Raw genomic sequence first — 27,681 nt, forward strand, 5'->3', positions numbered from 1 at the left:
GGAGGCCAAGGAAGCCAGATTGCTTGAGCTCAGGAGTTTGAGACCAGCCTAGGTAATATGGCAAAAACCCATCTTTACAAAAACTACAAAAATTAGCCAGGTGTGGTGGTGCTCACCTGTAGTCCCAGCTACTGGGGAGGCTGAGGTGGGAGGATCGACTGAATCCAGGGGGCAGAGGTTATAGTAAGCTGTGATTGTGCCACTGCACTCTAGCCTGTGTGACAGAGCAAGACCCTGTCTCAAAATAAAATAAGTTAGCATAACTATTCAGGAGCTCATGGGCAAGTCACTAAATGCCTTTACATTTCAGTTTCTTCACCTCGAGAGGAAAGTTTGAACTAGATCTTTTGTGAGCACCCTCACAGCTCTAAATGTGGGTTTCAGACTCTGAATTTTTGCCACTTTCTTATTGCTTCTCTTGCACAGGGATCATGGCCCAGGTAGCAGTGTCCACCCTGCCCGTTGAAGAAGAGTCCTCCTCAGAGAGCAGGATGGTGGTGACATTCCTCGTGTCTGCCCTCGAGTCCATGGTGAGACAGCCTGACACTTGTCTGACATTCCATAGATGGATCATTGTCGAAACGACAGAATCATGAAACACTTTAGTATCCCTTTTTTTTTTTTTTCAGGACAGAGTCTCACTCTGTCGCCCAGGCTGGAGTGCAGTGGCTCGATCTCGGCTCACTGCAACCTCTGCCTCCCAGGTTCAAGCAATTCTTCTGCCTTAGCCTCCTAAGTAGCTGGGATTATAGGCACCCATCACCACGTCCAGCTAATTTTTGTTTTTTTGGTTTTTTTTGAGACGGAGTCTTGCTCTGCTGCTCAGGCTGGAGTGCAGTGGTGTGATCTCGGCTCACTGCAACCTCTGCCTCCCAGGTTCAAGCAGTTCTCCTGCCTCAGACTCTCAAGTAGCTGGGATTACAGGTGCCCGCCACTACGCCCAGCTAATTTTTTGTATTTTTAAGAGAGACGGTTTCACCATGTTGGCCAGGCTGGCCTCAAACTCCTTACCTCTCAGGTGATCTGCCCACCTCGGCCTCCCAAAGTGCTGGGATTACAGGTGTGAGCCACTGTGCCCGGCTTCTTCAGTATCACTTTTGATGTTTGCCTTCTGCCTGACATCTATATAAGGGTATTCTTTGTAGAGGATAATGGGCTTGTCAGATTATTTATGTGTTTGTATATTACATTATGGATGCAATTATATAAACTTAAGCTTCCCAGAACTGAAATGTAATGAATGGTAACCTTTTTTACCATGTTTGAGAATATTTTAAAAATCTAAATTCAAAAGTAAATAGGCCAGGTGCAGTGGCTCATGCCTGTAATCCCAGCACTTTGGGAGGCCAAGGCGTGTGGATTACTTGAGGTCAGGAGTTGGAGACGAGCCTGGCCAACATGGTGAAACCCTGTTTCTATTAAAAATACAAACATTAGCTGGGTGTGGTGGCACACGTCTGTATTCCCAGCTACTCAGGAGGCTGAGGCACGAGAGTCACTTGAACCCAGGAGGCAGAGGTTGTATTGAGCTGAGATTGTGCCATTGCACTCCAGCCTGGGCAACAGAGTGAGACTCTGTCTCAAGAAAAAAAAAGTAAATAACCTATTTCTATATATCTATTTACACCCAAAAGGTAAACTTTACCTGGTGGGTGAAAATTTGATGAGAAATTTACATAACTCCAAAGTATCTGATCAGAAGATATTTATTGATTAAAAATGGAAAATCAGTAACTTTACAGTGCAGAAATCTGACAGACACCACATCATTCCAGTGATCAAAATTAGTGTAGTCAGCCTGTAATCCCAGAGGTTTGGGAGGCAAGGTGGGAGGATGGCTTGAGGCCAGGAGTTGGAGACCAGCCTGGGCAGCATAGTAAGACCTTGTCTCTACAAGACTATTTTTTAAAAGTTAGCTAGAGGGGATGGTGCCATAGTTCCAGCTAGTTGGGGTGCTGAGGTGGAAAGATTGCTCGGGCCCAGGAGTTCAAGTCTGCAGTGAGCTAGCATGACACACTGCACTCCAGCCGACACAACACAAGACCCTGACTCTAAAAAACAACAACAACAACAACAACAACAACAACAAACCATGCAAGTTGGAATTAATTTTAAAAGAAAGCATTAGGGGTAGGCAGGGTGACTCACACCTGTAATCTCATGTAATCTCACCACTTTGTGAGGCTGAGGCCAGAGGATCACTTGAGCTCAGGAGTTTTGAGACCAGCCTGGGTAACATAGCAAGACCTTGTCTCTACTAAAAAAATTTTTAGGCTGGGTGTGGTGGCTCATGCCTGTAATCCCAGCACTTTGGGAGGCCGAGGCAGGCAGATCACGAGCTCGGGAGTTTGAGACCAGCCTGGTCAACATGGTGAAACCCCATCTCTACTAAACATACAAAAATTAGCTGGGCATGGGGGCGCATGCCTGTATTGTTAGCTGCTTGGGAGGCTGAGGTGGGAGGATCATCTGAGCCAAGGAGGTCGAGGCTGCAGTGACCTGTGATCACACCACTGCAATCCAGGTTGGGTAACAGAGTGCAACCTTGTTTTAAAAAAAAAAAAACAATAAATTCTATGTGTGTGTTTCTTATCAGTAAATAAAATATTATAAAGAAAAGGAGGCAGGGTGTGGTGGCTATAATCCCAGCACTTTGGGAGGCCGAGGAGGATGGCTTGATCACCTGAGGTCAGGAATTGAGACCAGCTTGGTCAACTTGGTGAAACCCCGTCTTTACTAAAAATACAAAAATACTAGCTGGGTGTGGTGGCAGGCACCTTTAATCCCAGCTAACGTGGGAGGCTGAGGCAGAGGTTTCAATGAGCTGAAATAGCGCCACTGCACTCCAACCTGGGTGACAGAGCAAGAATCCGTCTCAAAAAAAATAAAAATAAAAAAAATAGATAAATAAATAAATAAATAAATAAATAAATAAATAAATAAATACAAGGCCTGTGTATATGAAGAGGTAACCAGAAAGTCTGCAGCCAAAAATGTAGGGAAAAATCGTATTGGAGACCCACGTCAGGCAGTCAATAAAAATATGTTCTTTGGGTTTTATGATGTTTATGATGTTTGCTTGATTTGTTTTGGTTTCCTTTCTCGGTGATTTTTCTCATTCTAAATAAATATTCTGGTTGGGTGCGGTGGCTCACGCCTGTAATCCCAGCACTTTGGGAGGCAAGGTGGGAGGATCATGAGGTCAGGAGATCGAGACCGTCCTGACTAACACGGTGAAACCCCATTTCTACTAAAAATTAAAAAAAATAGGCCGGGCGCGGTGGCTCAAGCCTGTAATCCCAGCACTTTGGGAGGCCGAGACGGGCGGATCACGAGGTCAGGAGATCGAAACCATCCTGGCTAACACGGTGAAACCCCGTCTCTATTTAAAGAAATACAAAAAACTAGCCGGGCGAGGTGGCGGGCGCCTGTAGTCCCAGCTACTCGGGAGGCTGAGGCCGGAGAATGGCGTGAACCCGGGAGGCGGAGCTTGCAGTGAGCTGAGATCCGGCCACTGCACTCCAGCCTGGGCGACAGAGCGAGACTCCGTCTCAAAAAAAAAAAAATTAGTCAGGCCTGGTGGTGGGTACCTGTTGTCCCAGCTATTTGGGAGGCTGAGGCGGGAGAATAGTGTGACCCCGGGAGATGGAGCTTACAGTGAGCCAAGATCGCCCCACTGTACTCCAGCCTGGGCGACAGAGCAAGACTCCGTCTCTGTCTCAAAAGACAAATAAAAATAAAATAAATAAATATTCCTTTTGCTACTTAAATTTTTTTTTTTTTTTTTTTTTGAGATGGAGTCTCGCTCTGTCCCCCAGACTGGGGTGCAGTGGCGCCATCTCGGTTCACTGCAAGCTCCGCCTCCGGGGTTCACGCCATTCTCCCGCCTCAGCCTCCCAAATAGCTGGGACTACAGGCACCCGCCACCACGCCCGGCTAATTTTTTTTGTATTTTTAGTAGAGACGGGGTTTCACCTTGTTAGCCAGGATGGTCTCAATCTCCTGACCCCGTGATCCTCCTGCCTCTACCTCCCAAAGTGCTGAGATTACAGGCGTGAGCCACCGCGCCCAACCTAATTTTGTGTCCTTTTTTTTTTTTTTTTTTTGAGACGGAGTCTCACTCTGTCCCCCAGACTGGGGTGCAGTGGCACGATCTTGGCTCACTGCAAGCTCTGCCTCCCGGGTTCATGCTATTCTCCTGCCTCAGCCTCCTGAGTAGCTGGGACTACAGGCACCCACCAGCACGCCTGGCTAATTTTTGTATTTTTAGTAGAGACAGGGTTTCACCGTCTTAGCCAGGATGGTCTCAATCTCCTGACCTCGTGATCCGCCCGCCTCAGCCTCCCAGAGTGCTGGGATTACAGGCGTGAGCCACCGCGCCCGGCCCTAATTTTGTATTCTTAAAGCAGGCCTCCCAGGCACCGCGAACTTGGATCTGCCCTTGTAGATAATACATCCCCTTTTGTTTCTGTTTCAGTGTAAAGAACTGGCCAAGTCCAAGGCAGAAGTGGCCTGCATCGCAGTGTACGAAACAGACGTGTTTGTCGTCGGAACCGAGAGAGGATGCGCTTTTGTTAATGCCAGGACGGATTTTCAGAAAGATTTTGCAAAATACTGTAGGTGTTGTAATTTTATCCTTTGTATTCCCAATCTCAAAGGATTGCAGGCAAGACTTCCGTAGTCTTCTAAGATATCGTAAGCATTCTCCTAGAAAGGATCCTAACACATCTTCTTGGATTCAGCTTACCAAATAAACACTGCTTAACACTGCAGAGCCCAAGACAAATTGTCATTTTATTTTGTGCTAGGTCCTCAGCAGTACTCTGGTTTCTTTTCTTTTTTTTTTTTTTTTTTGAGACGGAGTCTGGCTCTGTCGTCCAGGCTGGAGTGCAGTGGCCGGATCTCAGCTCACTGCAAGCTCCGCCTCCCGGGTTCACGCCATTCTCCTGCCTCAGCCTCCCGAGTAGCTGGGACTACAGGCGCCCGCCACCTCGCCCGGCTAGTTTTTTGTATTTTTTTAGTAGAGACGGGGTTTCACCGTGTTAGCCAGGATGGTCTCGATCTCCTGACCTCGTGATCCACCCGTCTCGGCCTCCCAAAGTGCTGGGATTACAGGCTTGAGCCACCGTGCCCGGCCAGTACTCTGGTTTCTTAGAATAAATTTCAAGGACATAGAACAAATTATCTTTAATTCCTAAAATAAGCACACATTTTACAAAATACTGTTACTTTAGTCCTTTCCAAAGGAAGGGGAAAAGCTTTTCCAGAGCTTGTTGTGTGTTAATGCCTGTTAATAACCATTATACAATTACTCCTTTTTTCCTTTTTTTATTTTTTTTTTTTTATTTTTTTATTTTTTTTTGAGACGGAGTCTCGCTCTGTCGCCCAGGCTGGAGTGCAGTGGCGCGATCTCAGCTCACTGCAAGCTCCCCCTCCTGGGTTCAAGCCATTCTCCTGCCTCAGGAGGAGGTAGATAGATAGATAGATATATAGATAGATAGATAGATAGATGATAGAATAGATAGATAAAGAGGATAAAGAGAGGGGGGAATTGAGTGATAGATTGATTCAAATTTATTTCCAAGTTCCCAAATTAAGGTCTCCACTATCAAGAAGATAGATTTAAAAATGAAGCCATCTTTAAAGAATACAGTCAGTGTGTAGTTGCTACACAAGAAGGGTATTCCCAATTCATTAACGTCAGATGCCAGTTGAATTTCTAATCATTGAAATTTACTTGTAGATTTTTGTAAGATTTGTAGTTGCATGTTAATTTCGTTGTCGCAAATATTCTCTTTAGTATTCATCTTGTAATGAACCTGTTCTGAAATTGGTGTGATAATCTTTTTATATTTTCTTTTCTTTCAATAACGTCAACTTTTAGTTTAGATTCGGGGGGTACGTGTACAGATTTGTTACATGGGTATATTCCGTGATGCTGTGGTTTGGGGTGCGGTAGTGAGCATGGCACCCCATAGTTCATTTTGCAACCCTTGCCCCCACTTCCCTCTTTCCTCTAGGAGTCTCCAGTGTCTATTGTTCCAATCTTTATGTCCATGTGTACCCAAGGTTTGGCTCCCACTTATAAGTGAGAACATGTGGCATTCAGTTTTCTATTCCTGCGTTAATTTACATAGGATAATGGCCTCCAGCTGCATCCACATTACTGCAAAGGATATGATTTCTTTCTTTTTTATGGCCGCAGGTTTTTCGTTTTTGTTTTTGTTTTTTTGAGACAGAGTTTTGCCCTTTCGGCCAGGCTGGAGTGCAGTGGCGTGATCCCCGGCTCACTGCACCCTCCACCTCCTGGGTTCAAGCCATTCTCCTGCCTCAGCCTCCCAAATAGCTGAGACTACAGGTGCCTGCCAACACACCCAGCTAATTTTTGTATTTTTTAGTAGAGACAGGGTTTCGTCATGCTGTCCAGGCTGGTCTTAGACTCCTGACCTCAGGTGATCCGCCCACCTCTGGCTCCCAAAGTGCTGGGATTACAGGCGTGAGCCACTGCGCCCGGCTTTTTTTTTTTTTTTTTTTTTTTTTTTTTTTTTGAGACAGGGTTTTGCTATATTGCCCAGGCCGGTCATAAATTCCTGGGCTCAAGTGACTCTCCCATCTTGGCCTCCCAAGTAGCTGAGATCTGCACCTGGCATGCATGCTAAGTATTTTGATCAAGGGTTTATTTCTGGGCTCTCTATTCCATAGTTCTATTTGTCTTTGTACCAGTATCACCCTGTTTTGATTACTTTATGTTTTGAAATCAGGAAGTATGAGACCTCCAAATTTGCTCTATTTCAAGATTGTTTCCATTATTCAGAGGCCCTTGGTGTGCCATATGATTTTTTTTTTTTTTTTTTTTGAGATGGAGTCTCACTGTGTCACCCAGGCTGGAGTGCAGTGGCACCATCCCGGCTCACTGCAAGCTCCGCCTCCCAGGTTCACGCCATTCTCCTGTCTCAGCCTCCCAAGTAGCTGGGACTACAGGCCTGCCACCACGACCAGCTAATTTTTTTGTATTTTTAGTAGAGATGGGGTGTCACCATGTTAACCAGGATGGTCTCGATCTCCTGCCCTCGTGATCCTCCTGCCTCAGCCTCCCAAAGTGCTGGGATTACAGGCGTAAGCCACCGTGCCCTATAAATTTTAGAGTGGATTTCTTAATTTGTACAAGAAATGCCCCTGAGATTTTGATGGGGATTGCAATAATTCTGTAGATAGCTTTTGGTAGTACAGATATCTTAGCAATATTAAGCCTGCCAATCCATGAACATGAGATGTCTTTCCATTTGTTTCAGTCTTCTTTAATTTCTTCTCTCTCTCTTTTTTTTTTTTTTTTTTTTTTTTTTGAGAGACGGAGTCTTGCTCTGTTGCCCAGGCTGCAGTGGCTTGATCTCGGCTCACTGCAATCTCTGCTACCCAGGTTCAAGCGATTCTACTGCCTCAGCTTCCCAAGTAGCTGGGACTACAGGCATGCACCACCACACCCAGCTAATTTTTGTATTTTTAGTAGAAACGGGGTTTTGCTATGTTGCCTAGCCTGGGCTTGAGCTCCTAAACTCAAGTGATCTGCTTGCCTTAGCCTCCCAAAATGCTGGGATTATAGGACTACAGGCATGAGCCACCGTGCCCTTCTTTTAATTTTTTTCAGCAGTGTTTTTGTCTCACGTGTCCGTGTGAAGAAACCACCAAACAGGCTTTGTGTGAGCAACATGGCTGTTTATTTCACCTGGGTGCAGGTGGGCTGAGTCCAAAAAGAGAGTCAGCAAAGGATGGTGGATTATCATTAGTTCTTACAGGGTTGGGGACAGGCGGTGGAGTTAGGAGCAGTGTTTTGCGGGCAGGGGGTAGATCTCACAAAGTACATTGTCAAGGGTGGGGAGAATTACAAAGAACCTTCTTAAGGGTTGGGGAGATTACAAAGTACATTGATCAGTTAGGGTGGGGCAGAAACAAATCACAATGGTGGAATGTCATCAGTGAAGGCTATTTTCACTTCTTTTGTGGATCTTCAGTTGCTTCAGGTGATCTGGATGTATACGTGCAGGTCACAGGGGATATGATGGCTTAGCTTGGGCTCAGAGGCCTGGCAGTTTTATTGTTTTAGCATACAGATTTTCAGTTCCTTGATTAGGTCTATCCTTAAGGATTTTATTCTTTCTGATGCTCTTGTAAATGGAATTGTTTTCTTTATTTCCTTTGCAGATTGTTCATTGTTACTGTATAGAAATGCAATTGATTTGGTGTGTTGATGTAGTATCCTGCAACTCTGCTGAATCTGTTCGAGTTCAAATAGATTTTTGTGTGGAATGTTTAGGGTTTTCTACATACAAAATCATGTATCATCTATGAACAGAGATAATTTTACTTCTTTCTTTCCAATTTGGAGGCCTTTTTTTTTTTTTTTCTTACCTAATTTAATTGCTCTGGCTAGGACTTCTAATACTGTGTTGAACAGAAGTGGGGAGACAGGGAATCTTTGCCATTTCTTTTTTTTTTTTTTTTTTTTTGAGATAGAGTCTCACTCTGTTGCCTAGGCCAGAGTGCAGGGGCGCAATCTCTGCTCACTGCAACCTCTGGATCCCAGGTTCAAGTGATTCTTGTGCCTCAGCCTCCTGAGTAACTGGGATTACAGGTGTGCGCCACCACACCTGGCTAATTTTTGTATTTTTTTAGTAGAGGTGGGGTTTGACCACATTGGCCAGCAAGGTCTGGAACTCCTGACCTCAAGTGATCTGTCTGCCTCAGCCTTCCAAAGTGCTGGGATGACAGGGGTGAGCCACCACACCTGGCCCATCTTTGTCATTTCTCATCTTGGCTATCAGTCTTTCATTGTTGAGTGATATTAGCCATGGACTTTTTATAAATGGCCTTTATTACATTGGTCATTTCCTTCCACTTCTAGTCAGTAGAGTGCTTTTATCATGAAAGAATATTCAGTCTTGTCAAATGCTTTTTCTGCAGCAATTGAAATGATCATGTGGCTTTTGTCCTTTATTCTGTCAATGTGGTACATTACACTGATTGATTTAAATATGTTGAACCATCCTTGTGTCTGAGGAATAAATTCCACTTGAGGCCGGGCTCACGCCTGTAGTCCCAGCATTTTGGGAGGCCAAGGCGGGAAGATCACTTGAAGTAGGGAGTTCGAAACCAGCCTGGCCAACATGGAAAAACCCAGTCTCTACTAAAAATACAAAAATTAGCCGGGTGTGGTGGCAGGAGCCTGTAATCCCAGCTACTTGGGAGGGAGAGGCAGGAGAATTGCTTGAACCTGGGAGGCGGAGGTTGCACTGAGTTCTTACCTGCCTGTGCTGACCAATAGCATTTGGGATACCCAGTGTGGCACTCATTCCAGTGAGTTTTAGTGACACCCCTACCACACACAGCTTCCCAGTCACTTCCACTGATTCTCCAGCTGGCTTCCCAGCAAGTCTCATCAAAGTCCCAGAAAATTCCAGAAGGGGCCAGGCGCAGTGGCTCACGTATGTAATCCCAGCATTTTCGGAGGCCGAAGTGGGAGGATCACTGGAGCCCAGGAGTTTGAGACCTGCCTGGCCAACATGGCAAGACCCTGTCTCTACAAAATACATATATATATACATTTTTACATTGGCCTTTTTTCTTTTTTACTATTACTTTTAAATATATATATATCGGCCAGGTATGGTGGCTCACGCCTGTAATTCCAGCACTCTGGTAAGCTGAGGCTGGCAGATCACCTGAGGCCAGGAGTTCGAGACCAGCCTGGCCAACATGGCAAAACTCCATCTGTACTAAAAATACAAAAATTAGCTGGGTGTGGTGGCGGGCACCTGTAATCCCAGCTACTTGGGAGGCTGAGGCAGGAGAATCACTTGAACCCAGAAGGTGGAGGTTGCAGTGAGCCAAGATCGTGGCACCGCACTCTAGCCTGGGTGACAGAGCAAGACAAAAAAAAAAAAAAAGAAAGAAAGGAAAGGAAAAAGGAAGAAAGAAAATTCCAGGAGGTTTTGCAGTGAATTTCAGTGACACCATACCCAGAGGCAGTTTCCCAGGGAGTTCCACCAGTTCCCCAGAGCATGATTTCCCAGCAAATTATCTTGGCATCACCATCCAGGTAGCTTCCAGAGAGTTCCACTGGCACACTAGAGGGCATCTTCCTTATAATGCCCAGAAAGTGTTGCAGATACCCACAGGGCAACTGTCTAGTGATTTCCGCCAGCACCCCCAGAAAGCAGGCGCCTGCTTGCCAGCCACCACATGGGTACCCCCATAGGCTTTCCCACTATGCAGTGGACCATGGCCAAATCCTGTTTAATAAGGTCTGAATCTCGGCCCTGGGGGGCCACCCCATTCCTGGATTTGCTCCCTCCTGGGTCCCCTGCCTCAGTCCAGCAGTTACAGATGCTCCTGCAACCTGCTGCTTATGGTTCTCTTTAGAGTCCTCGCTCCCTCTAGCAGCTAATCCCATGTTACCAGTTGACGATTACTAGGAAGCTTCACCTGTTGGTGTAAATTAGTACAACCTCTATGGAAAACAGTATGGAGGTTTCTTAGAGAACTAAACATAAACCCCCATTCAATCCAGCAAGCCCACTACTTGGCATCTACCCAAAGGAAAAGAAATCATTCTATCAAAGAGACACCTGCCTTGAATGTTCATCACAGCACTATTCACAGTAGCAAAGATATCTAATCAAGCTAAGCATCCATCATCACCAGATGATTGGATAAAGAAAATGTGGTACATATGCAATGGGATACTACTGAGCCATAAAAAAGAATGAAATGGCCAGGCGCGGTAGCTCACGCCTATAGTCCAAGCACTTTGGGAGGCCGAGGCCATGGATCACTTGAGATCAGGAGTTCTAGACCAGCCTGGCCAACATGGTGAAACCTCATCTCTACTAAAAATACAAAAATTAGCCGGGCATGGTGGCACATGCCTGTAATCACAGCTACTCGGGTGGCTGAGGCAAGAGAATCACTTGAACCCGGGAGGGAGAGGTTGCAGTGAGCCGAGATCACGCCACTGCACTCCAGCTTAGGCGACAGTAAGAGACTCTCTCTCAAAAAAAAAGAATGATGTCTTTTGCAGCAACATGGATTGGGGGCTATTGTCTTTATCAATTAACTTAAAAAGGCAAATGCTACGTGTCCTTACTTATAAGAGGGGCTAAATAATAGGTACACATCGACATACAGTGTGGGGCTGGGCGTGGTGGCTCACGCCTGTAATCCCAGCACTTTGGGAAACCGAGGTGGGGAGATCACTTGAGGCCGGGAGTTCAAGGACCAGCCTGGCCAACATGATGTAACTCTGTCTCTACTAAAAATGCAAAAATGAGCCTGGTGTAGTGGCGGGCGCCTGTAATCCCAGTTACTAGGGAGGCTGAGGCACAAGAATCTCCCGAACCCAGGAGGCAGAGGTTACTGTGAGCTGAGATTGTGCCACTGCACTCCAGCCTGGGCGACAGAGTGAGACTCTGTCTCAAAACAAACAAACAAACAAAAACATGGTCATAGAGTGTAAAATAAGAGACATTGGAGACTCAGAGGGGTGGGAGGCAGGAGGCGGGTAAGGGATGATAAATTACTTCATGGGTACAATGTACATTATTTGGGTGATGAGTACACTAAAACTCCAGACTTCACCAATGACACAGTATATCCATGTAAGAAAACTATACTTGGCTGGGCGCGGTGGCTCACACCTGTTAATCCCAACAATTTGGGAGGCTGAAGCGGGTGGATCACGACGCCAGGAGATTGAGACCATCCTGGCTGACACAGTGAAACCCCGTCTCTAGTAAAAAATACGAAAAAAATAGCCAGGTGTGGTGGCAGGTGCCTATAGTCCCAGCTACTCGGGAGGCTGAGGCAGGAGAATCGCGTGAACCCGGGAGGCGGAGCTTGCAATGAGCTGAGATTGTGCCACTGCACTCCAGCCTGGGTGACAGAGCGAGACTCTTGTCTCAAAAAAAAAAAAAAAAAAAAAAAAAAAAAAAAAAAGAAAACTATACTTGTGCCACTTACATTGATACAAAAAACAAAACAAAACAAAAAAACTTTTCTGTCTTCAAATTACTGTGTGGTTTCTCTCTCCTGACTAGACTGATTAAAACAATCAGTTTTAAAACTTTTGGAGGAGCAATTGATTCCAGGGCTGGTCTTGAATGGGTTCAGGGGTATAGTCTTCCTATACAATTATTGTCACTTTTCAACAGTACAGCAAATCAAATTTCTGTTATAAAGATAATTTCTGGCAGAGTGTAGTGCCTGACACCTGTAATCCCAACACTTTGGGAGGCTGAGATGGGAGGATCGCTTGAGGCCAGGAGTTAGAGCCTAGCCTGGGCAACATAGTGAGATCTCATCTTGAAAAAAATTTTACAAGTTAACCAGGTGTGGGCCGGGCGTGGTGGCTCAAGTCTGTAATCCCAGCACTTTGGGAGGCTGAGACGGGTGGATCACAAGGTCAGGAGATCGAGACCATCCTGGCTAACCCAGTGAAACCCCGTCTCTACTAAAAAATACAAAAAACTAGCCGGGCGAGGTGGCAGGTGCCTGTAGTACCAGCTACTCGGGCGGCTGAGGCAGGAGAATGGCGTAAACCCGGGAGGTGGAGCTTACAGTGAGCCGAGATCGTGCCACTGCACTCCAGCCTGGGCGACAGAGCGAGACTCCATCTCAAAAAAAAAAAAAAAGAAAAAAGTTAACCAGGTGTGATGGTGCACTCCTGTAAGCCTAGCTACTTGGGAGGCAGAGGTGGGAGGATTGCTTGAGCCCAGAAATTTGAGGCTGCAGGGAGCTTTGATCATTCCACTGCACTCCAGCCTGGGCAGCAGAGTGAGACCCTGTCTCTAAAAATAATAATTTCCTTAAACTAGTACTATTTCTTTATATGTTGATTTTTTATAGTTCTTTAACCTGTTTATCATAAATACAATTTTTTATTGTCTTTCTTTAAAAGATCTTGTTTTATATTTATTCACTTTTTTCCCCTTTTTTCTTTCAATACCAGAAACAAAGTACGGAAGTGTATAGCACAAATGCTTAGATACTGACCTAATGCCAATCATCCATTTACAGGCGTTGCAGAGGGGCTACGTGAGGTGAAACCTCCCTGCCCTGTGAACGGGATGCAGGTCCACTCCGGAGAAACGGAAATACTCAGGAAGGCAGTGGAGGACTATTTCTGCTTTTGTTATGGTAACGTTCACTTTAAGCATGAATTCTTTTTTTTTTTTTTTTTTAGACGGAGTCTTGCTCTGCCACCCAGGCTGGAGTGTAATGGTGCAATCTTGGCTCACTGCAACTTCTGCCTCCTGGGTTCAAGCAATTCTCCTGCCTCAGCTTCTCAAGTAGCTGGGATTACAGGCGCCCACCACCACACCCAGCTAATTTTTGTATTTTTAGTAGAGATGGGGTTTCACCATGTTGGCCAGGCTGGTCTAGAACTCCTGACCGTGTGATCCGCCCGCCTTGGCCTCCCAAAGTGCTAGGATTGTAGGCATGAGCCACCGCGCCCAGCCAAGCATGAATTCTCTAAGTGGTTCACCCAGGAGTAGAACAGTGTCAGACAATCTTATTGCCATGACTATTTACAATGTTTTGAACATTTCAAAACCCATATGCTTATCAACCAAGGATAAGCATATGGGTTTTTTTTTTTTTTTTTTTTTTTTTTTTCTGAGAAGGAGTTTTGCTATGTCACCCAGGCTGAAGTGCGATGGTGCAATCTCAGCTCACTGCAAACTCTGCCTCCTGGGTTCAAGCAATTCTCCCATCCCAGCCTCCTGAGTAGCTGGGATTACAGGTGCCCACCACCACGCCCAGCTAATTTTTGTATTTTTAGTAGAGACGGGGTTTTGCCCTGTTGGCCAGGTTGGTTTCGAACTCCTGACCCCAGGTGATCCTCCTGCCTTGGCCTCCCAAATTGCTGGGATTACAGGTGTGAGCCACCGCGCCTGGCCACCAGTTCTTGATTACCAGATTAAGTGTTCTTATAGAAGATGATGTGGATCTTGGATCTTCTGCTCTGTGGAAACTTCTGTATTGATCAGTCTTTCTTCCTTGATCCCATTTTAGAGAGCCCTCACATCAAGGCCAGTGTATTGTTAAACATAGTCAGTGTTGGCTCAGTCACCTCCCTCACCCCTCAGTTGTTGCTCCACCTACCCATGTCTTTCCATAGGCATGAAGATGGGAATTTAAAAAAAAAAACACACACACACATGGTGGCTTGAGCCTATAATTCCAGCTACTTGGGAGGCTAAGGTGGGAGGATCATTTGAGCCCAGGAGTTTGAGACCAGACTGAGCAGCATAGTAAGACCCTGTCTCTACAAAATAAAATAAAAATAATTTTCAAAAATCCTTTGCAGTGTTTTAAAAAGCTAGATAACAGGCTGGGTGTGGTGACTCACACCAACTACTTGGGAGGCTGAGGTGGGTGGATCACCTGAGATCAAGAGTTCGAGACCAGCCTGGCCAACATAGTGAAACTCCGTCTCTACTAAAAATATAAAAATTAGTCGGGCACGGTGGCAGGCAGCTGTAATCCCCGCTACTCAGGAGTCAGAGGCAGGAGAATTGCTTGAACCCAGGAGTCAGAGGTTGCAGTGAGCCCAGTCGAAACCCTGTCTCTTAATTAAAAAAACAACAACAAGAACAACAAACTAGGCTGGGCTCAGTGGCTTACGCCTGTAATCCTAGCACTTTGGGAGGCTAAGGTGGGTGGACTGCCTGAGCTCAGCAGTTTGAGACCAGTCTGGGGCAACATGGTGAAATCCCCATCTCTACTAAAATACCAAAGAAATTAGCTGGGTGTGGCAGTGTGTGCCTATAGTCCCAGCTACTGGGGAGGCTGAGGCAGGAGAATTGTTTGAATCCGGGAGGTGGAGGTTGTGATGAGCCGAGATCTCACCATTGCACTCCAGCCTGGGTGGCAGAGTGAGACGCCATCTCTACAAAAAAAAAAAAAACAAACCTAAAAAAACCACTGGTGGAACATTAGGTTCACCCCATCTAAAGACGTTTGCATCTTCTTGTAGGTAAAGCCTTAGGGACGACGGTGATGGTGCCTGTTCCCTATGAGAAGATGCTGCGAGACCAGTCAGCTGTGGCAGTGCAGGGGCTTCCGGAAGGCGTTGCCTTTCAACACCCTGAGAACTACAACCTTGAAACCCTGAAATGGATTTTGGAGAACAAAGCAGGGATTTCATTCATCATAAATAGGTGACACGCTCTGCACCCCCACCCCCTCAGTTCATTTAAAGATGAAACTGATCGCGTAATTTTAATTCACTCGTGCATTCCGCCTGTTGCGATTCAGAGCTGACTGTTCAGATGTGTCATCCTTTTTTCATATGTCCATACTGGGTAACAGCGTTGCTTTTCTTGCAGACCCTTCCTCGGACCAGAGAGTCAGCTGGGTAAGTGACAGCTTCTCAGGTTTGGTGGCTCTTCTGAGCTGCTGAACCACTTCTTCTTCATTAAAACTTGAATTCGGATGAGAGGAGGGAACTTAGAGGACGGGCCAATAGGTGCAGCAAGCCACTGTGGCACACATGAGCCTAGGTAACAAACCTGCACGTTCTGTATGTGTATCTCCCTCCTCCCCCTGCCCTTTTTTTTTTTTAGAAGAAATAAATTTAAAAAAAAAAAAAGAAAGAAAAATACATTTGTAGCTATTTAAAAAAAAAAAAAAAAACCTGGCTGGGCGCAGTGACTCACACCTGTAATCCCAGCACTTTGGGAGGCAGAGGTGGGCAGATCACTTGAGGTCAGGAGTTCAAGACCAGCCTGGTCAACATGGTAAAACCCCGTCTCTACTAAAATTACCAAAGTTAGCCAGGCGTGGTGGCGGGTACCTGTTATCCCAGTTACTCAGGAGGCTGAGGCAGGAGAATCGCTTGAACCCGAGATGTGGAGTTTGCAGTGAGCTGAGATTGTGCCAGTGCACTCTAGCTTGGGTGAGAAAATGAGACTGTGTCTCAAAAATAAATAAATAAATAAGAATAAAAGAGAATGTCTTGCTGAGACTGCCTAGGTGGAGTAAGGAGATGGCAGGGGTCGGGGGTGGCACAGTTCACAAGGCACCTGCTGGGTGTATGACATGCTCCAGTTCTTCTTAGCTGGGGACTAAACACAGTGTGAAGTCTGTTTCGGGAGTGATGGTGAGTTCCTGTCATCCTCTAACTCACATTAAAGGAGAAGTGAGGGGGCAGGGTGGCAGGTGGCCATGGACTGTTGTCCCAACTGACTTGTATCACCATCACAGAAAAACAATAATACAGTGGTCCCCCCTTATCCTTAGGGAATATGCTTCAAGACCCCCAGTGGATGCCCAGACCCATGGGTAGTACAGAACCCTACATATACTGTTTTTCCCTATCCATACATACCTATGAGTAAGTTTAATTTATAAATCAAACACAGGCTGGGCGTGGTGGCTCATGCCTGTAATCCCAGCACTTTGGGAGGCCAAGGTGGGTGGATTACCTGAGGTCAGGAGTTTGAGACCAGCCTGGCCAACATGGTGAAACCCTGTCTCTACTAAAAATAAAAAAATTAGCCACTCGTGGTGGTGTGCGCCTGTAGTCCCAGCTACTCGGGAGGCTGAGGCGGGAGAATTGCTTAAACCTGGGAGGTGGAGGTTGCAGTGAGCCGACATCGTGCCACTGCACTCCAGCCCAGGCAACAGAGCAAGATCCATCTCAGTAAATCAATAAATCAAGCACAGTAGGAGATTAACAGCAATAACTAAAGATAAAATAGAACAATTATAACAATATGCCCTCATTACTAATCTTGCACTTTGGGGCCATTATGAAGTCAAATAAAGGTGACTTGAGCACAAGCACCCCAGCCTTCCCAGGACCATCAGTCTGATAACAGAGCCAGCTACTCAGTGACTAATGGGCAAGTAGTGTAGACAGCGTGGATCGCAGGACAAAGGGATGAGTCACGTCCAGGCAGGACGGCACCACACTTCATCACGCTGCTCAGAACAACGTGTAATTTCAAACTTCTGAATTGTTTATTTCTGGAATTTTCCGTTTACTCTTTGGAGACCTTGATTGACCTTGGGGAACAAACTGAGGAAAGCGAAACCACAGATCAAGGGGAAGCTCGTGTCATAGCAGCTGTAACTTAGTGCTTACAATGTACAGGCACTGTTGTAGTCATTTTGCATATATTCATGAATCCTCCCACAACCACCGTGTTCACAAGGAAGTGGAGGCCGAGGGAGGTTTAGTGAGTTGCTGGAGGCAGCCCAGCTGGTGAGCTGAGGCTCGGCCCCATGCCCATGCTCTGGCCCCAAAACACTCCGGTAATCCCCATCTCGCCCACACAAATGGCCCCGGAACACAGCGGCTGCTTTGAGTCGGTTTCTCTCTCAATGACTTTTCCACGATGGCTTCGATCTGGGAGTTCCGTTTTCTGTGTGTTTGCTGCCAATTTCTGTGCCTTTGGATGTTAGTCATTTTCCAAGGTGCTAAAAGGGGCTGGTGTATGTCTTTTTATTCCTCCACAGGTGGCCCTGGGATGGTAACAGATGCTGAGAGATCCATCGTATCACCAAATGAAAGGTAAAAGATAAATCATAGCAACTAAAATCCACAACTATGCACAGTGTTCGTTTTTGGATGACAGGCCTCCTTACAGCATTTAGGTGCAGTGTATAGGGTTAATGTGCTTCTTCTCTTCCTTATTTTCTATCCTATTCTTTGTCCAGAAAGACCTTTGGAATTAGAAGACTATTTTCAGTAGACACGTTTAATTTTGGAACAACTTATTAAGAACGTTAATATTAGAGTGGAGGCAGTGTTGCATTTGGTTGATGGGAGGAGGGGGATTTGGTGCCATGGAGGTCCAGGGCATTTGAGCTTAGCATGTCCAGGCGGCTCTGCCTGGTCCTCACCCTGCCCATCCTGACCAGGGTTCCCTTCTCCTTGCAGCTGCGGCCCCATCAGTGTGAAAACTGAACCCATGGAAGATTCTGGTGGGTACCATGATGCTTTTAGAATCAAGAATTGGCCAAGCGTGGTAGCTCACACCTGTAATCCCAGCACTTTGGGAGGCCGAGGCAGGTGGATCACTTGAGGTCAGGAGTTCAAGACCAGCCTGGCCAACATGGTGAAACCCTGTCTCTACTAAAAATACAAAAATTAGCTGGGCGTGGCTGTGCGTGCCTGTAATCCCAGCTACCCGGGAGGCTGAGGCAAGAGAATTGCTTGGACCCGGGAGGCTGAGGCTGCGGGGAGCTGAGTTGGCACCACTGCACTCCAGCCTGGGTGACAGAGCAAGACCCTGTCTCAAAAAAACAAACAAGGCTGGGCATGGTGGATCACGCCTGTAATCCCAGCACTTTGGGAGGCTGAGGCGGGCAGATCGCCTGAGCTCAGGAGTTCAAGACCATCCTGGCCAACATGGTAAAACCCTGTCTCTACTAAAATACAAAAAATTAGCTGGGCATGGTCGTGTGCACCTGTAGTCCCAGCTACACGGGTGGCTGAGGCATGAGAATCGCTTGAGCCTGGGAGGTGGAGGTTGCGGTGAGCTGAGATGGTGCCACAGCACTCCAGCTTGGGCTACAGAGTGAGATTCTGTCTCAAAAACAAAAACAAGTATCTAGCAGGTTATCATTTGACACCTTTCTTTTGTTTTATCAAATAAATAAATAAATAAAGACCAGGGCACAAATTAACCTCAATGGAGCCTCATTTGCAGAAGAACCATTATTTTACTCAAATATCTAGAAAACGGAGTCTTGGCAGGGTGCGGGGGTTCATGACTGTAACTCCAACACTTTGGGAGGCCGAGGCAGGTGAACTGGTTGAATACCAGAGTTCAAGACCAGCCTGAGCAACATGGTGAGACTTCATCTTTGCAAAAAATACAAAAAATGGTGGTGCATGCGTGTGATCCCAGCTACTCAGGAGGCTGAGGTGGGAGGATGGCATAAGCCCAGGAGGTTGAGGCTGCAGTGAGCTGTAATGGTGCCACTGCACTCCAGCCTGGGTGACAGAGAGAGACGTTGTCTCAAAAAAGAAAAAAAGGAAAAAAAAGAAAAGAGAGAGAGAACCTTCTAATTCAGTAAATACTGGGGACTAAGACGTTATTAAATACACATATTTGTGGACAAAATATTATTTTAATTATAGTTGAATTAGAACCTGAATTTGAAATGAGTAAAACATTTTGAATATAAAATTGAAATTATTACTTGACTCACAAATAGAGCAGTGTTTTCATTTTTGGACATACTTTACTGCTTTTTTGGACTTTTCTGTCATTTCTACATGTTTTACAATATAGGTACATTACTATGACAGTGTATGCTAGAAAAAAAATCCCTCTTCAGTGGATGAGAGTAGTTGACCCCATTCTTGCTTCTCCTCCCTCCTCAATGAAAGAAAACCAGCATTAATTAGAGGAAAAATGTTAACAGGTTAAGATTTAAAAAAAAAAAAAATTTAGGCTAGGTGCAGTGGCTCACACCTGTAATCCCAGCACTCTGGGAGGCCAAGGTAGGCGGATCACTTGAGGTCAGGAATTCGAGACTAGCCTGGCCAACATGGTGAAACCCTGTCTCTACTAAAAATACAAAAAATTAGCTGGGCATGGTGGCAGGTGACTGTAATCCCAGCTACTCGGGAGGCTGAGGCATGAGAATCGCTTGAACCCAGGAGGTGGAGGTTGCAGTGAGCCGAGATCATGCCACTGCACTCTAGCCTGGGCAACAGAGCAAGACTCTGTCTCAAAAAGAAACAACAACAACAAAAATAATTTAAACCCAAATGTTTAATCAAGGGATGGGAAAATACTGAAAGCATTAAAAGTGGAAAGGTTCACACTTGTAATCTCAGCACTTTGGGAGGCTGAAGCAGGAGGATTGCCTGAGCCCAGGAATTTGAGACCAGCCTGGGCAACAGAGCGAGACCCTATCTCTACAAAAAATACTTATAAATAAAAAATTAGCCAGACATGGTGGCATGCACTTATAATCCCAGCTACTTGGGAGGCTGAGGTTGGAGGATCACCTGGGCCCAGGAGATAAAGGCTGGAGTGAGCCATGACTGCACCACTGCACTCCAGCCTGAGTGACAGAGCGAGACCCTGGCTCCAAGAAATAATAATCATAATCCAAAAGAAAAACAATATTCTGTGTTAAGAAACAAAGATCTGGGCTGGGCGCGGTGGCTCAAGCCTGTAATCCCAGCACTTTGGGAGGCCGAGATGGGCGGATCACGAGGTCAGGAGATCGAGACCATCCTGGCTAACACGGTGAAACCCCGTCTCTACTAAGAAATACAAAAAGTAGCCGGGCGAGGTGGCAGCGCCTGTAGTCCCAGCTACTCGGGAGGCTGAGGCCGGAGAATGGCGTGAACCCGGGAGGCGGAGCTTGCAGTGAGCTGAGATCCGGCCACTGCACTCCAGCCTGGGCTACAGAGCGAGACTCCGTCTCAAAAAAAAAAAAAAAAAAAAAAAAAAAGAAACAAAGATCTGGCTGCGTCCAGTGGCTCAGGCCTGTAATCCCAGTACTTTGGGAAGCAGGCAGATCAGCTGAGGTCAGGAGTTTGAGACCAGCCTAGCCAACATGGTGACACCCCATCTCTACTAAAAATACAAAAATTAGCCAGATGTGGTGGCTCACACCTGTAATCCCAGCTACTTGGGAGGCTGAGACAGGAAAATTGCTTGAACCCAGGAGGCAGAGTTTGCTGTGAGCTGATACTGTGCCATTGCACTCCAGCCTGGGCAACAGTGAAAATCCGTCTGAGAAAGAAAGAACAGGAGAGAGAGAGAGAGAGAGAAAGATCTAGAAAAAGGAAAAACAGAGCCTTTAGCATGAGTAAAATGAAGTAAGGACAGCAGCGTTTCTAAGACAGTGAAGATGTGGTTTATGCTTTGAGGCTCCTGGGATTCCTTGGGAGGTCCAGGGACACAGTGGGTGGGTCTCCTTGGCCCAGCTCCTCCTTTGTCACACCCAGGGATCTTTTCGCCACAACTGTGGGTGCTCATGTCCCTTCCATTCCCATGCAAACAGATGCTTAGCAGAAGCTCCAGCTTCAGATGAGAGTCTGAACAAAAAAATGTCTCAAAAAGAAACAACAACAACAAAAATAATTTAAACCCAAATGTTTAATCAAGGGATGGGAAAATACTGAAAGCATGAAAAGTGGAAAGGTACACGCTTGTAATCTCAGCACTTCAGGAGGCTGAAGCAGGAGAATGCTTCTCCTCTGCAGTGGTTCTAAGTCAATCCAAGACAAGTTGAATGGAGAGAAGCAGGCACAGTATTTCAGGTCAGCACAATTCAGCTGTGAGCACAGGTCCGCTGTGGAATCTTAGTCTCGTTTCTGACCTGACAGGCCTCAAACTCCTGCCCACTCAATTTTAGCCTGGGATGTTTTCAGAGCTCAGATATGTTCTGCCTGTGTCTTACCTGGTCACAGAGAATTTTTAAAAATACCCCAAGCCACAGGCTCCACATACAAACTGGGAAGATGAGGCCAGGCACGGTGGCTCACACCTGTAATCCCAGCAATTTGGGAGGCCAAGGGGGGCAGATCACCTGAAGTCAGGAGGTTGAGACCAGCCTGGCCAACATGGTGAAACCCCGTCTCTACTAAAAATACAAAAATTAGCCGGGCGTAGTGGTGGGCGCCTGTAATCCCAGCTACTCAGGAGGCTGAGGCAGGACAGTTGCTTGAACCTAGGAGGCAGAGGTTGCAGTGAGCCAAGATGGCACCACTGCACTCCAGCCTGGGTGACAGAGCAAGACTCTGTCTCTAAAAGAAAATAAAAAGAAGAAGAAGAAGAAGAAGAACCTGGGAAGATGAAAGGGGTGAGAGTGAGACGTGATCAGTGTCCCCAGGGGCCGAGTTTCCTTCCTCACCAGCTGTTGGGCTAGATGTGTGGTTCCCACGTGCCTTTGTTGGAGATGTGGTTTCATTTGAACAAAAATATGCTTCCTTATTCACAAAACTTCCTACTGTAGACTTCATGAAGCGATACGGATTGGTACCAGCTGCCGGCAGGCTCCTGAGAGCCGGTGCTCAATTGCTCCTTATTTCTTGTGATAGCATTTGCTACATAGAAGAAACATCTCCCTGGTTTTAATTTTTTCTTTCTTTCTTTCTTTCTTTCTTTCTTTCTTTCTTTCTTTCTTTCTTTCTTTCTTTCTTTCTTTCTTTCTTTTTCTTTCTTTCTTTCTTTTTCTTTTTCTTTCTTTCTTTTTCTTTCTTTCTTTCTTTTTCTTTTTCTTTCTTTTTCTCTTTCTTTCCTTCCTTCCTTCCTTCCATCCCTTTCTTTCACTTTCTTCCTTCCTTCCTTCCATCCCTCTTTCTTTTTCTCTTTCTTTCTGTCTTATCTTTTTTTTTTTTTTTTTGAGTCTTGCCAGGCTGGAGTGCAGTGGTACGATCTCAGCTCACTGCAACCTTCGCCTCCTGGGTTCAAGTGATTCTCCTGTATCAGCCTCCTGAGTAGCTGGAATCAGGCGCACACCGTCACGCCCAGCTAATTTTTTGTATTTTAGTAGAGACGGGGTTTCACCCTGTTGCCCAGGCTGGTCTCAAACTCCTGAGCTCAGGCAATCCGCCCGCCTTGGCCTCCCAAAGTGCTAGGATTATAGACATGAGCCACCGCACCAGGCCAATTTTTTTCTTTTCTTGAGACAGAGTCTCGCTGTCGCCCAGACTGGCGTGCAGTGGTACGATCTCAGTTCACTGCAACTTCCACCTCCCGGGTTCAAGCAATTCTCCTGCCTCAGCCTTCTGAGTAGCTGGGATTACAGGCGCCCGCCACCACGCCTGGCTGGTTTTTGTATTTTTAATAGAGACGGGGTTTCACCCTGTTGTTCAGGCTGGTCTTGAACTCCTGAGCTTAAGTGATCTGACCACCTTAGCCTCCCAAAATGCTGGGATTAGAGGTCTGAGCCACCGTCCTCGGCTGACAATCAGATTTTTAAATGTTTAGCTTCACTATCCTTATAACAACAGAGCTGTTAAAGATTTTCAGACGACCCCTCAGAACTTATAAATTATGCTAAACAATGAACCCCAAGCTGTGCCACAGTTTTTTTGTGTTGCTATTATAACACAAAATGGTTGGCTGGGTGCGGTGGCTCATGCCTATAATCCCAGCACTTTGGGAGGCAGAGGCCGGTGGATCACAATGTCAGGAGATGGAGACCATCCTGGCTAACATGGTGAAACCCAGTCTCCACTAAAAATACAAAAAAAATTAGGCGGGCGTGGTGGCGGGTGCCGGTAGTCCCAGCTACTCGGAAGGCTGAGACAGGAGACTGGTGTGAACCCAGGAGGCGGGGCTTGCAGTGAGCCAAGATCACACCACTGCACTCCAGCCTGGGCAACAGAGCCAGACCCCGTCTCAAAAAAAAAAAAAAAAAAAAAAAAGTCGAATAAACATTCATGGTTAAGTCACATGTATATTTTAGTATCGGTCATCTATTGCTGTATTTAAACGTACCCTGAAATGAGGCCAGGTGTGGTAGCTCATGCCTGCAATCCCAGCACTTTGGGAGGCCGAGGTGGGTGGATCACTGAGGTCAGGGGTTTGAGACCAGCCTGGCCAACATGGTGAAACCCTGTCTGCACTAAACATACAAAAATTATCCAGGCATAGTGGTGCACATCTGTAGTCCCAGCTACTCGGGAGGCTGAGGTAGGAGAATCACTTGAACCTGGGAGGTGGAGGCTGCAGTGACCCGATATCATGCCATTGCACTCCAGCCTGGGCTGGAAGGGGAAGGGGAAGGGGAAGGGGAAGGGGAAGGGGAAGGACTCCAGTGGAATGGAATGGAATGGCTGGGATGGAATGGAATGGAATGGCTGGAATGGAATGGAATATTTAGTCTCTCTTACGTTTCTGTGTGTTGGCTGGACTGGCTCAGCAAGGGCCGGATGGCTGTGTGTCTGAGGCCTTGTCTGGGACATCAGGGTCTCTCTCCTCGTGGCCTCATACCCTATAGGAAGCACCCCAGGCCGGCTCCCATGGTGATGAGGTTCTAGAAGCAGGAGGCACAGATGATCAAACTCTTCTCAAGCCTCTGTTTGCATCCCATCTGCTGATGTCCCATTGACCAAAGCAAGTCACACAGCCAGGGCCAGATTAAGGGGCAGAGAATGGCCTGGCGCCATGGTTTACAGCTGTAATCCCAACACTTTGGGAGGCCAAGGCAGGCAAATTGCTTGAGTCCAGGAGTTTGAGACGAGCCTGGACAACATGGTGAAACTCCAACTCTACAAAAAATAAAAAATTAGGCAGGCATGGTGATGCATGCCTGTAGTCCCAGCTACTCGGGAGACTGAGACAGGAGGATCGTTTGAGCCCAGGAGACAGAGGTTGTAGTGAGCCATGATCGCATCACTGCACTCCACTGGGTGACAGAGCGAGACTCTGTCTCAAAAAATAATAACAAAATGGCAGAGAAACAGACTTCTAGAAAAGAAGCATGGGAGAGTCAAATTGCAAAGGGATGTACATCCTGAGATGGGAGAGGTCTTGAGCCTGTTTTTGCAGCCAACCACACCTTTCTCTGATAAAGGCCTTTGGTTTTACTGGTGTAGCTTCTCCAGGTTTTGAAATCCGTTCCATTGTAGTGGGTAGCTTAAGATTATAAGTGCCTGGCCGGGCATGGTGGCTCACGCCTGTAATCCCCACACTTTGGGAGACCAAGGTGGGCGGATCACCTGAGGTCAGGAGTTCGAGACCAGCCTGGCCAACATGGTGAAACCCCGTCTTTACTGAAAATGCAAAAATTAGCCAGGTGTGGTGGTGCACGCCTGTAGTCTCAGCCACTTGGGAGGCCGAGGCAGGAGGGTCCCTTGAACCCGGGAGGTGGATGTTGCAGTGAGTTGAGATCATGCCACTGCACTCCAGCCTGGGCAACAGAGTGAGATTTTGTCTCAAAAAAAAAAAAAAGAAAAAAAAGATTATACATGTCAGTTCAGGCTCCATGACAGAATAATCTTCACAGCATTTCATGTAAATGCATGTGGATATTCAGCCACCATGAAGGGGAAAATCTCCCAAAACTAGGACTAGAACCAGAACTAAGGTCTCACGCCTTCTTGATGCCTTCCTTCATCCTCCTCGCCTTCCTTCCTTTTTTTTTTTGAGACAGAGTCTCGCTTTGTTAACTAGGCTGGAGTGCAGTGGCTCTATCTCAGCTCACTGCAACCTCCACCTCCTGGGTTTAAGCAGTTCTCCTGCCTCAGCCTCCCATGTAGCTGCGGCTACAGGTGTCTGCCACCACTCCCAGCTAATTTTTGTATTTTTAGTAGAGACAGGGTTTCACCATGGTGGCCAGGCTGGTCTCGAACTCCTGACCTCAAGTGATCTGCCCGCCTCGGCCTCCCAAAGTACTGGTATTGCAGGCATGAGCCACCGTGCCCGGTCCCCTCCTTCCTTCTTTCCTTTTCTATTGATTTTACAATTGATATTTTTTTATATAAATATACATAAATACATAATGTATGTTTTCTATATGTACATTATTTTATATTTATAGTATTTCTGTTTTTGTATCGAGAGGTCAAATTTGTTCATAGTGAGTGAGCTACAAGTTCTTTTGCTGATTGTAACATTGCTGTATTAATCAACTTATATTAGCTAGTCATAGTCTCTGTTGGCAAGCTTAACCTAACATACAATTTTATAATTTCCATTGCATTCTAAGGCATTTCACTGAAAGCAGAAGCTGTCGCAGTCAAGAAAGAATCAGAAGATCCTAATTACTATCACTATAATATGCAAGGTAATACTGTTTGATGATAATTTTCTTCCCCAAAAGTTATTTGGGATGGAAGATTTTAATTACTACCTGTCTGAAAAACAGGCGAACACCCATGTATGTTTACCTAGGATTTAGCATGTTGCCATTTAGAGTAAATCCTACAGTTATGAAATAGATTGTATTTAACCTAAATCCATGTACTCTTGTTTCTTTTTTATAGAGATGAGGTCTCACCTTGTTGCCTAGGCTGGTCTCTAACTCCTGGGCTCAAGTAGTCCTCCAGCCTTGGCCTCCAGAAGTGCTGAGATTATAGGCGTGAGCCACCATGCCTGGCCTAAATCCACATTTTTTTTTTTTTTTTTTTTTTTTTGAGACAGAATCTTACTCTGTTGCCCAAGCTGGAGTTCAGTGGTGCTGTTTCCACTCACTGAAACCTCTGCCTCCTGGGCTCAAATGATTCTTGTGCCTCAGCCTCCTGAGGAGCTGAGATTACAGGCGTATGCCACTATGCCTGGCTAATTTTTTGTATTATTAGTAGAGACGGGGTTTTGCCGTGTTGGCCAGGTTGGTCTCGAACTCCTGACCTCAGGTGATCCACTTACCTTGGCCTCCCAAAGTGCTGGATTACAGGCATGAGCTGCCACACCTGGCCCATAAGGCTTTTAAAAAGAAGTCATAAATTGTCACGACTGTCATGATTTTGTACCACGTAATGAAGCAATGCATCTTGGCAATAATTGTCAGTTGCCATTACAACCATTTTATAAAAGTCTGATGGAGACTTTATCATGGACAGACTTGACTGACAGTTCCTGAACTGACTGGTCACTGGTCTCCTGATGGGATCCAGCAGAAAGTACACCACACCATTTTGGTCAAGGATTCTTCAAAAACAAACAAAATCAAACCAATACAGGTGTAGTGTCTCATACCTGTGATCACTTTGGGAGGCCAAGGCAGGTGTATCACTTGAGCCCAGGAGTTCAAACCAGCCTGGGCAACACGGTGAGACCCCATCTCTACAAAAAATACAAAAAGTAGCCAGGCGTGGTGGCGCATGCCTGTAGCCCCAGCTACTTGGGAGGCTGAGGTGGGAAGATCGCTTGAATCTGGGAGGTCAAGGCTGCAGCGAACTATAATGACACCACTGCACTCCAGCCTAGGTGCTGAAGTGAGACTGTGTCTCAAAAAACAAAAACAAAAACAACAACAACAAAAAAACAATCAGACCTAAGTCTGATCCAGCCTTTAGAGCTAACCAGCAATTTTTAGGAGATACATGGAATACAGGCACATATGAAAACATCACCACAAGGACATAGTCAATAAAATCCAGAATGTGAGAAACTCAGATAAATTCATTGCTTTACTTTTTTTTTTTTTTTTTTTTTTGAGACAGAGTCTCGCTCTGTCGCCCAGACCAGAATGCAGTGGCATGACTGTGGCTCACTACAACCTCCACCTCCCAGGTTCAAGTGATTCTCCTGGCTCAGCCTCAAGAATAGCTGAGATTACAGGCGTGTACCACCACGCCCGGTTGATTTTTGTATTTTTGGTAGAGAAGGGGTTTCCCCATGTTGGCCAGGCTGGTCTCAAACTCCTGACCTCAGGTGGTGGCAACCTGCCTGCCTTGGCCTCCCAGAGTGCTGGGATTACAGGCATGAGCCACTGCGCCCAGCCGAGGAGGGGATTTCTATTCGTAAAAAATGTCAATGTTAGGCCGGGCGCGGTGGCTCAAGCCTGTAATCCCAGCACTCTGGGAGTCCAAGACGGGCGGATCACAAGGTCAGGAGATCGAGACCATCCTGGCTAACACGGTGAAACCCTGTCTCTACTAAAAAATACAAAAAACTAGCCGGGCGAGGTGGTGGGCGCCTGTGGTCCCAGCTACTCGGGAGGCTGAGGCAGGAGAATGGCGTGAACCCGGGAGGCGGA

The 27,681-nt window shown here is 46.3% G+C and overlaps 1 protein-coding gene across 4 annotated transcripts in view; it reads left to right on the plus strand.

The window, feature by feature from the left end:
* The window catches only part of LOC126950329 (general transcription factor II-I repeat domain-containing protein 2B-like), a 61,797-nt gene that overhangs the window by 16,331 nt on the left and 17,785 nt on the right, over nt 1–27,681 (plus strand). For all 4 annotated transcript variants that reach the window (XM_050783638.1, XM_050783636.1, XM_050783637.1 and 1 more), the window contains exons 2-9: nt 427–530; nt 4,478–4,616; nt 13,069–13,188; nt 15,032–15,215; nt 15,384–15,412; nt 17,518–17,572; nt 17,942–17,985; nt 25,690–25,767. In XM_050783638.1, coding sequence (XP_050639595.1) covers nt 432–530; nt 4,478–4,616; nt 13,069–13,188; nt 15,032–15,215; nt 15,384–15,412; nt 17,518–17,572; nt 17,942–17,985; nt 25,690–25,767 — 748 coding nt within the window. In that variant the 5' untranslated portion in view covers nt 427–431. The remainder of the gene's footprint in view (nt 1–426; nt 531–4,477; nt 4,617–13,068; nt 13,189–15,031; nt 15,216–15,383; nt 15,413–17,517; nt 17,573–17,941; nt 17,986–25,689; nt 25,768–27,681) is intronic.

Source organism: Macaca thibetana, chromosome 3 (assembly GCF_024542745.1).
Source record: "Macaca thibetana thibetana isolate TM-01 chromosome 3, ASM2454274v1, whole genome shotgun sequence".
Lineage (NCBI taxonomy): Eukaryota > Metazoa > Chordata > Mammalia > Primates > Cercopithecidae > Macaca > Macaca thibetana.